Below are 12598 nucleotides of genomic sequence, written 5' to 3'. Positions count from 1 at the left end.
GCCCAAAAAACCCGTATTTTTAACTCTATAAACCAGGGGTCTTCAACAGGGGGTCCGGGACCCATAGGGGGTCCTCAGAGTTACTATAGGGGGTCCGCCAAATCTTTGTGTGAGAGTTTTTTTTTTGTTTTTTTTACATCAACCACTTACCCTAGCATCCCTATTCTGAGGGGAACATTAGCCGAAAATTTTCGGCAAAGAGGTATATGAGTAGAAGGAAAAAAGAGAAGTTCAATCTGAAACACAATTTTATACAATATAGAGGGGGTCCCTGCTTCATCTCTCTCTCAGCTAGGGGGTCCTTGGGCTGAAAACGTTGAAGACCCCTGCTATAGACCCCTTAACAGACGACGTCACACTGGTTGCAAGCTCATACTGGTTGCAAATGAAACCCATTCATCTGTCAGGTCTCGCTAGGGCGCGCAGCACTAGCCAACACACAAGAGAGGGGGTTGGGGTGTGCTGAAACCCAAACCAGCGCACCACGAAAAAACAGGTTGAGAATTGATTGATTGCGTGAAATAATCACCTGTGCATCCACCTGCTCAATGTTGGTAAACAAATAATTGGCCTATGCCCAAAACTCAACAGGTGCGTCTCGTTACGGTTGCCTGTATAGCCTACAGAAGTTAATTCCTGTCATTTGCCTGCCCTTCAGCTTGCTTGGGACTGGAGTTGTTGCATAAGAATTATCTGAGGATATAGTTAGTGTGTTGTGTTATTGTAATATGGAGCTGCTGTATCAGGACATGATCCGGCAGAATTCTGATGCACAGGCCACAGAGCTCGGTAAGAAACTTAGTTGGCCTAGAATAAACGTATTCTACTTATGTTATGAAAGGTGCTTTTTAAAATAAAATGGGTCTACTTGTTCTGATTAAAGCAGGGGTCTTCAACGTTTTCAGGCCAAGGACCCCCATATCTGAGAGAGAGATGAAGCAGGTTTTTTTTTTACTTAGTCTGCTATTTTTTCCCTCTACACCTATAGCCTCTTTGCCAAACTATTTTCGGCTAATGTTCCCCTCAGAAAAGGAATTTTAGGGTTCAAGTGGTTAATGTAAAAAAACTAAATCCTATCACACAAAGATTTGGCGGACCCCCTATTGTAGCTCTGAGGACCCCCTAGGGGTCCCGGACCCCCTGTTGAAGACCCCTGGATTAAAGTATAACTATGTTCAAACCCCTTTCAAAACATGGTTACAAGGTGCTGGACAATTGCATAAAATACAAGGATTAAGTTAAAACGGCTATACAGTGGTGAAAAGTAGCAAAGTAGCCTACTAGTACTGTACTTACTGTACAGTACACTTTTGAGGCATTTTTACTTTAAAGGAGTATTTCCAATTTTCAATACTTCTAATCCACTACATCTGAGACAAATGTTGTACTTTGTATTTAAACTTGTTTGCAATGGAGTAAAAACGCATAGGTTACGTTACACCAATGTAAACCATGTTAGTTTTCTTTGACACTAATTGGCTGTAATTTCAGCATTTCCCCCTGGATGTTTCCTATAGCCCCCATGAGTCGGTGCGTAATACTGTAGGTCATGGCAGTTCTCTGCATCACTTCCATCTTAGTCATAGTAGTGACTGGTGAGCTACTCAAGTACAATACAACTGTGCATGCATTGATTTATCCCCTCTTTTTAATTGCAGCATTCAAGGACATGGTGAAAAACTTTGAGGCTATGAGGAAGAAATGGCATCATGCAGAACATGAGCTGAAAACCTACAAGGAACGGCTGGTGAATTCTGATGTGGCCAAGGCTGGCCTCGAGGTCCAGCTGAAACACGCCCGCAACCAGGTGGACCTAGAAATAAAGAGGCGCCATAAGATGGAGGTGGACTATCTGAATCTGGTGAGTCCCTCACACAGAACTACCGTGATGTTGACCGGATTTGGGATTACTTAATTTAGGGGTTCCCGCAACCTTTTCTATTTCTAGATCAGGGCCCACTTGAAAATAAGCGTTTGCGGCCCACACATCTGACCACTTAACCCATTTAAAACCGGGAAAGCATCTGTTTTATATAGCAACACGTTTTTCAGAAAACTTTTAGGATTTAGAACAGTGGTTCTCAAAAATGGCAGATATACAAGCTCACAGCGCTCCACTTCATGCTGCGCTGCGAGCTTGTACATCTATTTTAGAACATTTTTGTAAAGTGTCTGGCACAAAACAATTTCAGATATGGGGGGGCATGGCCAAATGTATATCATTTTGGGGGTCCTTGGCTTGGCAGAAACTACTGAATCAGAAGGCATTTGTATAATTATTGGCCTCACGCCTTAATGGGTTAATAGATCGATTGTGTTCTGGCTTGGATAATTAGGACCAACATAGTGAACCTAAATATCCTATTTATTGATATCACAATGAAAACTTGTTTTTTTAAAACATTATTTTAATGTTATATTATCATTAAAGTCTTAGTATTTGCCAATTTGGAATCGCTGACTTAATTACATGCAATGATGGAATTGGATTAATCACATTTGCAGGAGAGAAGGATGCAGTTGGTGTGTGACATCCTGATCCATGACACCAAAGCCGTTGCATGTCTCAATGATGAGCAGAAATCCCTCCTCGCCCGTTTTGACGACAGGGTGGCCAATGTCAACCAGCAGTACGGCAACAGGTAATATATATAAAAAAAAATAGGGGTTAAAAAAACACTGAATGTTGCTTCTAGAGATGGCCGATGTGCAGACGGGTGACAAACAAAAGGGAAACGCCAACAAAGTGTTATAAGGTGTTGGTCCAGCTTAATTGTGCCTTGAAGTTAGATTGTATACATACATAACTACTGGAGGGATGGAACTCCATTCTAACAAAAGATATTCCCTAATTTCGATGTGTTGATGGTGGTGGTGGAAAAAATCGGCGTTGGTCAAAAATCTCCTATTGGTGTTGAGTTGGGTTGCGGTCTGGGGACTGGTCATGGCATATGATATAATTTAAGAATTCAATGACTGGATTGTTCCCTGTGGATGGAGCCATTGTCATCCTGGAAGAGACCACTACCATCAGGATTGGAAGGGTTTCATCGTAGGATGAAGGGTGCTCACTCATAACTATTGATTTGTAGTGACCCTGTCTTGAGTGGACAAGTGGACCCATGGCAGGAAAATGCATAAGAGCCCCCCCGACCCCAAGCATTCGCGCCTAACTGGCGCCTTGGTGTATGCCATATATCGTCTCTGTCGGGTGGAAACCTCATGCAGTATGTCCACAACTGTTACTTTTCAGGATTCAAAAATGGAAAAAGGTAGCAGATCTAAAAGCTCAAAACTCGCCACTTCACGCCGTATTTCAAGCTTGTGGATCTGCTGCATTTGATGTTTTTGTGTGACGGTGTAGTATGATCATTTATTTATGAAAAAACTAAAAAAGTTAAAATATGGGGATAAGAGGTTTCTGCCCCACAGCAACGATATACCAGTTGCATATCAGTCTGTGACTGAAGCTCCTGCCATCCGTGACCCAATAATGAACCCTCTTTCTTAGTCACATCTTTGTCTCTTGCCATCTAGATCCAAAATCGAGGTCAACTGCGCCTGCTTAACATTTTTATACATGCCTCCGAACATGTTAGGATGTTAACTTATTAATTGTATCATGCAGTTCACCTGTATGGAAGCGGATGCATTCTCTGTTTTCTCTTTCTTTTATTTTAATTTGTCAACTGTCTGTTCATAATAAACATTGTAATTTAAGACTATAGTCTGGGATTTTGGTTGTGTAATATTGTGACATAAATATTGTTTTTTTCCGGGTCTCAAATGCATTCAGTTGTACACATCATGTATTCAGAAAATTCCAATAATCAATCCCCCAAATATTGTCTCATCATATTGTTTTGAGGTACAGTATTTGGCCAACACTACATTTGATTTGGTCTTACCTCTACTAATCCATGGACTTTGTTCCAACAACAGGTTGAATGTCATTGATGGGTCCTCGTTCCTGTCTCACTCGGATATCAGTTATGATAAAACGGATGATGACATGGTACAGTATGACCATTTCAAGCGAGAATAAGGTGGTGTTTTAGAAATTATTGTCATGTAGTGGGTGTAATATTTTATATATTGTTGCTGTCATACAGAACAATTGTACTCTTTTTTTATATTAATGCCCTACTTTGTCATATAACAGTGGAGTGCGTAAAATGGCTGATCTACAAGCTCACAGCGCTGCAATGCAACGCTCACGTTATTGAATATGTCAGTAATCTCTTCTTACTAAGCCTAAAAAGCGAACTAAATGATGTTCCAATTTTCAATGCCAAAAACACAATTAAATCGTTAATCGCAATTATTTGTATGACAATCAATCGTCAACTTAAATGTTGTAATCGTGACAGCCCTACTTACATACAGTAGAGGAGATGTGACACAGCGGTGGAAGGCACTGTTTCCCCCCTGACTTTTCTTGTGAATTCATTCAGGACCTGGACACGACTATTATTAGACCCCTGAGGTCGAGGGCCAGAGAAAAGAGGGTAAGTCTCACAAAACATGAATGCAACCATTTTGATAGTGTGGTATTATTCAGTCACCTGCAATTGGGGATGTACTGTACTTGGACGTATATATTGCAGCTAAATCCTCATCCTTCTATTATAGCTCTCCATCTATACCATGCTACTGGCGTCACACCCCATTCAACCCTTGGGGATTGAGTCTTAATTTGATCTCAACCCACTGTCAACAATGTTGGAAAGTAATCCACTTTTTGTTTAACAGAGGTCATCAATGGCACCATCTGTATGCAATGCACCCTCGAGGCGGGCGAGGATGGCTAACACATCTGGAGAGCTACTGGAGAGACCTCAGGACAAGGTGAATATGGAGTGATTATTTGACTGTTAATTAATCCTTGTTCACCTTCATTGTCGGATAAATCTAATAAGTGTGCCTTCGTGCAGCACTGGAAAGTCTTTTCTAGCTTCTATTAAACCCTATGTGTCAACATAATCAAATGTTAAACTTGTTAAGTCATTTCCTGTGTTGCCAAAGCACCAGACATGACACAATTACACGGGACATTTTGCATTCCGACACAAGCCTTTTCATGGCATTATGAATGATTAAACGGAAAAAGTTTAGGTCAATCAACCACCAGAGAGCGCATTCAGCGCAACATGACATTCTTTCAAACATTGTTCGTGTTCTATCTTTTGCTGATTTAGTATTTGGCCACATTGAGGAAGAGCAGATGAGTTTCTGAAGGGTTGTGTTCTACCCACTGAAGTGTAACTAGGCTTGACTCTGGAGGATGCTGTGAAACATGTAGTGGCTTTTAGTTCCAGCTATTTAGGTCATTCTAATCAGAGGCTAATATACCTCCCTGTTTAAAGAGGCGTAACTTGCCTCTTATAAGTGGGGGATAGGAAGAACTCAAACACAGTTTGTCTTTAGGCTCTGAAAGTTGACACCTAATGTTTTAGTTAATGTTTTTCCGTTTGGAAAAATGTTACCATTCCCTGGTGACATGACATTTGCACACACTACACCAGTCACCCACTAGTGGGCCTCAGGGCACCTCCCAGGGGGCCACGGAGGTGCTTTTTGTTGCTTCATCCATCTGTCCACAGTAGGGCTTCTTCCTTCTCAGTACAGATGTCCTGTCAGGTGGAAATATTCCATTTCCTGGATCATAGCCATTCTGCCTGCCTGTCAAACATTTTCATGCCAAAGACTCCCAAATTGACATGTAGTATTTGTATTTGACAGCAGACCCCATCTCAAACACTTTTGAAAAAGATTTTCAATTCAGATTTTGATGATACGTTGGCTCATTTCTTCTGGGGACTCCCTGGAACCAACGCCCCCAACCCCCTCCCCAGGACCCATTTTGCTGTACATTTCCCTGTCTTAAGAAGCCTTCTTTCTACCCTCTGTTGTCAGGAAATGGAGACCACCGTGATGGCGACTGTCACAACCCCTGATCACGCAGGCCCAGTTCACATGGTGATAAACATCACCCAGGAGAGGGTACCCATCATAACAGAAGAACTGGTTTCCTTCAGAGGTGAGGAATTAAGGTGTACTTTGCTACCAGTCAGTCAGTGGTGGAAAAGTACTCAAATGTTTTACTTAAAGTAGAAAGTACTCAATATACAGAATGTCTCATTTCACAAGTTTTCAAATGTATACAAATATTTTGGAAATAGCAGATCTACAAGCTCACAATGCGTCGCAATGCATAGTGAGCTTGTAGATCGGCTATGTAGTGGAGTAAAAGTACTGAAAACTGGAAATACAGTAAACAAAAATACCAAAAATGTGTAGTCAGTAATCGAGTAAATGTACTTGTTTACTTTACACCACTGTTGTTACACACATCATCATTCTCTCTCTCCCCCAGAGGATGTTTTATTGTCATGCAAGACGATGTTTGGTCCACAGACCACTAGGGGGCCATGGCTCTCGGGCAGAAACCTCTAAATCTCTACATTTTACTTTGTGTTTTTCCGTAAATTAATTAACAGATGAGGCCCCCTGTGATCTTGCGGGCCAGGGGGGCCCGGACCCTTCTGTCCTGGAGCACACTGCACCGTGGGAGACGATGGCAGAGATGGAGGAGACTATCGAAGTCGGCAGGACTTCGGTTTTCACTCCTCCCATCGTGGAAGCAGCTGTGAAGCACAACTTCCAGACCAAAACAGTATGAAAATAAACTTGATTAAGCTACACTTAATCAAACTTATTTTAATCACCTGAACCCTAGCGTCCCTATTCTGGGCAGAACATTATCCCAAAATGGCCAATCTACAAGCTAAAAAAAAATAAAAAAACGTATTTGTTTCTATCGATTAGTCACTTGGAGACTTGAATTCAAGGATATTGTTTTGTTTTTGTCGATTCCTAAGCCAATAATTTGATGACCAGCGGACCAGTCATCAAATTATTGGCTTAGGAATGCAACCAAAAAGAAATCTATGATTTCAAGTATCCATGAGGTGACTAATCGATAGAAAAAAGTCTTTTTGGGGGTGAACTATCCCTTTTAGTTGCTAAAATTGCGAGTGCAATGGACCTGTCTATTAGAGGTCTGGGTTCTTTTCACATGCTTATTTTCTTTTACTGTTGTAAATGTCTCCATCTCTTATCGTCCCGGATCATACTTAAGTAGAAATAACTATGAATTAGTACAACATTTTAAAGGGAGCTTTGTACTCAACTACAAGTGAAATTTTCTGTCAAATTTGTACTAAAGTACTGGGGGTTCAGTACTTGGTCCAGCACTGGGTGGTACATACTGTGCCTGCTCGCAGGCGAAAAATGACCCCACAGTGGAAAAAACATGGCTACTCGCTACTGAACATAATTACGGCTCTTTTTAGGTGATCGGGCGAGAGACATGCGTGCCGTGCGGCAAGAGGCTCCGCTTCGGGAAGATGGCAGTGAAGTGCAGAGACTGCCGCGTCATCGCACATCCAGAGTGCAAGATGATGTGTCGTGAAGGCTGCACCCCTTCTAGGACGCACAATCCTCGTGGACAACAGGTGCATGGAGTGTGGTACTCATTAACCATTCTGTCTGGTAGAAACCAATGTACTGTATGTCCACAACAGTTTGTTTTCAGGAAAGGGGGGTGGGGGTAGATACATGTCTGTTGCTGTTCCATAATGGATTCAATAGTTATTTAATCACAATATCGTGTTAAGTCTGTCTGTGTGGTCACAATATCTTGTTAAGTCTGTCTGGTTAATTTTATTTGGTTACATACTTATAAAACCCACAGTCTTAACTGGTGTCCCTATTTTGGGGCATTGGCTAAAATGGACGATCTCTTGCTGTGTGCTTGTAGCTAGGTTTTTGCAGACAGACGATAAAGGGTTTGTTTTTTGCTGGTAGGATTTTAAAGATTATAAAATGTGTGTGTGTGTCATCTTCAGGACACTCTGGAGAGCTTCGCTCCATCGACCCATCCAAGAGTCCCCGACTTGGTGGTGAAGTGTGTGGGTGAAATTGAAAGGAGGGGACTGAAGGAGGTGAGTATCCCAGCAGTGTAATTCACCTCTGAGATGCGTCCATTAACGAAAACGACACTAATTTAGCGGTCTAACCCCTCACCTCTTCCCGTGCGACAGAGGGGACTGTACCGCGTTCCCGGGAGTGAGCGCATGGTGAAGGAACTGAGGGAGAAGTACATCCAAGGGAAAGGAACGCTGTATCTCAGCCAAGTGGACGAGATACACGTCATCTGTGGCCTCCTGAAGGATTTCTTTAGGAAGCTGAAAGAGCCACTGATAACCTTCAAGCTCCATGCTACATTCATGCTGGCCGCTGGTATGTTTAATATCATATACAAGAATCATCCCATGCAAACCTCTCTAGAAGATGGTAGTAGGGCTGCAACTCGATTACTTTGTAACGAGTTGTGAGCATGAAGATCGTCTAGTTTTTAAGGTATTTTCAACGTTTTCGCCTAGGGACCCTAGGTTTAATAGTAGATTAAAATCGAATAGCTCAATTAACTGTTTGTGTTGCACCAGTAGTCTGTAGCTGCAGCTCTTGCAGTGGGGAAAACTGTAGCCTTGATGGCTCATCTTCTCCCATGTGTGTTCCATTGTGTGTGTGTGTGTGTGTGTGTGTGTGTGTGTGTGTGTGTGTGTGTGTGTGTGTGTGTGTGTGTGTGTGTGTGTGTGTGTGTGTGTGTGTGTGTGTGTGTGTGTGTGTGTGTGTGTGTGTGTGTGTGTGTGTGTGTGTGTGTGTGTGTGTGTGTGTTCCAGAGATGGCTGATGAGGAGAATGCCGCATCCCTCATGTACCAGGCCATTGGAGACTTGCCAAAGGTCAATAGAGACACTCTGGCCTTCCTCATGCTTCACTTACAGAAGTAAGTGCTGCTGTTACAGGTTGTACCATCTCCTCTGTCTCATAGGGTGTACTTGGATAATGTTCTTTCAGACGAACATCATTTACTTGTTGGGGAATTTGACTTTTGTGTAGAAAAGGTAGAATGCAAGGCAACTTCTGAATCAGAATCATCTTTGTCACAGGTGTAAAGTAGTGGGTGAAATTAGTTTGTGTGCTAGCTCCATTTAGTTTTTCAGGAAGATAAATGTAACCACTTAAAGGGGGATGAAACCCTAGTGGACAGATTGTGTAGTTTGATTTCCTGCCCATTGTAACAACATGGCTGCATGAAGGCTTGCCTTATAGTAACCATGATGTAAGCAACACAGCTGCAGCAAATACAAATATGTTTCGTATTTAGGTATGTCAATGTGCGCTGTCATTACTGTTGACTATTATGAACATTGGCATAACCATGGTTACACACAGTCACACCTAAATCTAACACTCCCTTTATTATTATTTGTATTAGCTACAGCTGCATTGCTTACTAGCCTGCAGTTTTTTTGTTTTTACCTTGCTGTAGGTTTTAACCTGAACTGAAAAACAAACGAATGTACCTAGGTTTAAGCCCAATATAAGTTTACTTTGTCATACAATACCCCCATCACTCTCTCCTTTCAACTCGGCCCCCACTTTGAGAACCATTTGAACATTTAGTGAGCCAACGTGTCTGTCTCGAGACTAATCCAAACAATACTAATGACACTAATTAGTTCCCCTTTCTGTGGTGGAAGGGGTGCTAATTAGTGAGATCAGATGGTGTAGTAGTGTTTTGTTGGAAGGAAAGGCCACAACAGTGGGTCCATGGCACAGGTTTATACACCACTGGTATGAATTAACAATTCTCAAATCTGTCAATATTTTATTCTCCTAGTAGAAGCGTAAGGTTTGTCTGGCTTTATTTGTCTGTCGGTTGTGTGTTTTTTTCCCTACCTGAGCAGCATTCATAATACAAATACAGGGTGCAATACAATTCAAAATTCTGCCTGCTAATGACAGGACAATATACAGTAAAACACCAGGAAAGTGCTGGTAGCATATTACACTGCTCTCACAGGGAAATGTTCAAAAATACATTCTAAATGTGCTTTCCAGGGTAATGAAGAGTCCCCATTGTCAGATGGACAATAACAACCTGGCCCGGGTGTTTGGACCTACCATTGTTGGCCATGCGATGGTGGATCCCACCCCACTGGTCATCTTGAAAGACACAAACTCTCAGCTTAAGGTTAGAATCTCTTTGCTGGTACATAATAGAGCCCTGCACGGGCCTTAAACTCCAGGCCGTGGTATTCCAGCCCGTTATTAATTCTCATGTTAATTTAATCTCAGGTTGTTGGCCGCATGCTCTCGTTCCCGGAAGCGTACTGGAAGACGCTGTCCACGATGCGGGACACTCCAACCACGGGCGGTGCTAGCCGTAATAATGGTACACACACACTACACATGAGCTTAGAATCTGCCGTCATTTGGGTTGTACCAACCACAGGGTTTTGAATTAAGGTTCAGCCATTTACTGTAAATCAGTAGTTATCAAACATTTTCAGGTCAGGATGCCCAAACTGATACATACTTGGCCGTAAAACCCAATTTGAAAAGATTTGCGATTCACTACAGAATTCAAGTGTTTTATTACGCTTTTATGTGTATATCCTGGGTTTTAAGTTATATTGTGTTTACTCTCATTTCTTTTACCAAACTCAAATCTAATCTACAGCTGTCTTATGGGAATATAACAGTGGACAGTGAAATAAACAATGATAAATGACATACTGTACAATGAGAGTGACAAAACACTGAATAAACTGGTAGACAGATGAAATGATCTTCACACATCTCATCTGTTCTGTTTGTCACCGTTTCTCCAGTGTATTTCGATCCTCTGACGTCCCCGGAACTGAGCGCGGCGTACCGGACGGTTTCCAACACCGGAACTCTGGGGGGAAGAATCAGAAAGCTGGGCCATGCCTTCACGTAAGACTGCATTAATTATGACCTCTAGGTTTATGACCTCTAGGTTTTAGCCACATTAAACCTGGTGTGCCTATTAGTCAGGTTGCTTAGGACAAGATTTTAGGAAAATGTGGACATGGCTGACAAAAGCGCCACATTTTTTCTATATGCTCTCCATCACCATAAGTTTCATTTTGGATGGGGAGCCACGTCATCAAGATGGCAGATGGCGGCCATCTTGGATTTCAAAGATGGCCACCATGGGAATATCAACAAGTGACTATTTCTGCCATGATTTGGACATTTGGTTCATTCTGGCAAGATATCTGATACGAGCGGTGCGCCATAATCACTCGTTGCTGAGCTTCGTGAGACGTTTTAAACCACAACACGATGTTGGTGTTGCTAGGCATGCATGGCAACCGATTATGCTGTGAGTGAGGTCAGACCAAAGCTCTGCTCGGATATATGAGGTGTGATGTTACTTTTGACTTCCACTTCTAGACCAGAAGATGGTGTGTCCACTCGTGTTGTGAGAGAAAGGTATACAGAACTTTGGTAGACAAAGAATACAGAGAGATAGAGAGGGCACATTTTCCAGCCTCAACAGAACCTACAACTCTGTTCCCATCACAGTCCATGTACAGCAGCAGCGCTGACCATGAACCGCCACTCCTGGGAGGAGTGTCGTCCCAATCCTCCCAGACTAAGCTCTCCTGTTGAGTGTACCTTCACGTCTCATCCGAGCCACGACGACCTCAACCGCCAAACGGCGCTGAGGCATGGGCATATCTGCTCAGAGGCCCGTCAGCAAATAGTCAGCTCTGTAACCAGCCGGAAACAAGGAGACACAGACCCACCAAAATCTCAAAGTCATCAACGGTTTGCCGAGGTTTTAACTCAACCAGGAGATGTAAAGAAAAATCAGATGATTTACAAAGGAAAGAAAACTCACATCTGTAAACAGTGTCACATAAGTTTCAGTGAGTCAGGTAGTCTGAACAGACACCAGCATGTCCACACTGGAGAGAAACCTTTCCCCTGTAAACAGTGTGACAAGAGTTTCAATGACTTAGGTAATCTGAATAGACACCAGCGTATTCACACTGGAGAGAAACCTTTCCACTGTAAACAGTGTAACAAGAGTTTCAATCAGATAAGTCACCTGAAGACACACCAGCGTGTCCACACCGGAGAAAAACCTTTCCACTGTAAACAGTGTAACAAGAGTTTCAAGCAGATAAGTCACCTGAAGACACACCAGCGTGTCCACACCGGAGAAAAACCTTTCCACTGTAAACAGTGTGACAAGAGTTTCAGTGTCTTAGATAATCTTAAGAAACACCAGCGTATTCACACGGGAGAAAAGCCTTTCCACTGTAAACAGTGTGACAAGAGTTTCAGTGTCTTATATAATCTTAAGACACACCAGCGTGTCCACACGGGAGAAAAGCCTTTCCACTGTAAACAATGTGACAAGAGTTTCAGTGATTTAGGTAGTCTGAGGAAACACCAGCGTATTCACACTGGAGAGAAACCTTTCCACTGTAAACTATGTAACAAGAGTTTCAGTGTCTTAGATAGTCTTAAGAAACACCAGCGTATTCACACTGGAGAAAAACCTTTCCACTGTAAACTATGTGACAAGAGTTTCAGTGTCTTAGGTAATCTGACGACACACCAGCGTATCCACACTGGAGAAAAACCTTTCTACTGTAAACAGTGTGACAAAAGTTTCAGTGAGTTAGGTAGTCTTAAGAAACACCAGC

At 42.5% G+C, this 12598-nt stretch overlaps 1 protein-coding gene across 1 annotated transcript; it reads left to right on the top strand.

Moving 5' to 3' along the window:
* Window positions 1-728: 728 nt before the first annotated feature.
* Window positions 729-11095, top strand: LOC311064454 (rac GTPase-activating protein 1-like; the record flags this gene model as incomplete). Its single annotated transcript, XM_084084284.1, has 12 exons — window positions 729-789; window positions 1659-1861; window positions 2506-2642; window positions 3943-4015; window positions 4455-4508; window positions 5917-6040; window positions 6501-6676; window positions 7356-7517; window positions 7911-8006; window positions 8106-8304; window positions 8748-8853; window positions 9972-11095. The coding sequence occupies 12 exons, from the start codon at window positions 729-731 to the stop codon at window positions 10150-10152; spliced, it is 1572 nt and encodes a 523-aa protein (XP_083940410.1). The 3' UTR covers window positions 10153-11095.
* Between the last annotated feature and the right edge of the window lie 1503 nt (window positions 11096-12598).

This window comes from Gymnoscopelus microlampas (assembly GCF_963454915.1).
Source record: "Gymnoscopelus microlampas genome assembly, chromosome: 17".
Taxonomy (NCBI): domain Eukaryota; kingdom Metazoa; phylum Chordata; class Actinopteri; order Myctophiformes; family Myctophidae; genus Gymnoscopelus; species Gymnoscopelus microlampas.
The sequence above is the reverse complement of the archived record's forward strand: the minus strand, read 5'-3'. Positions and strand labels throughout refer to the sequence as shown.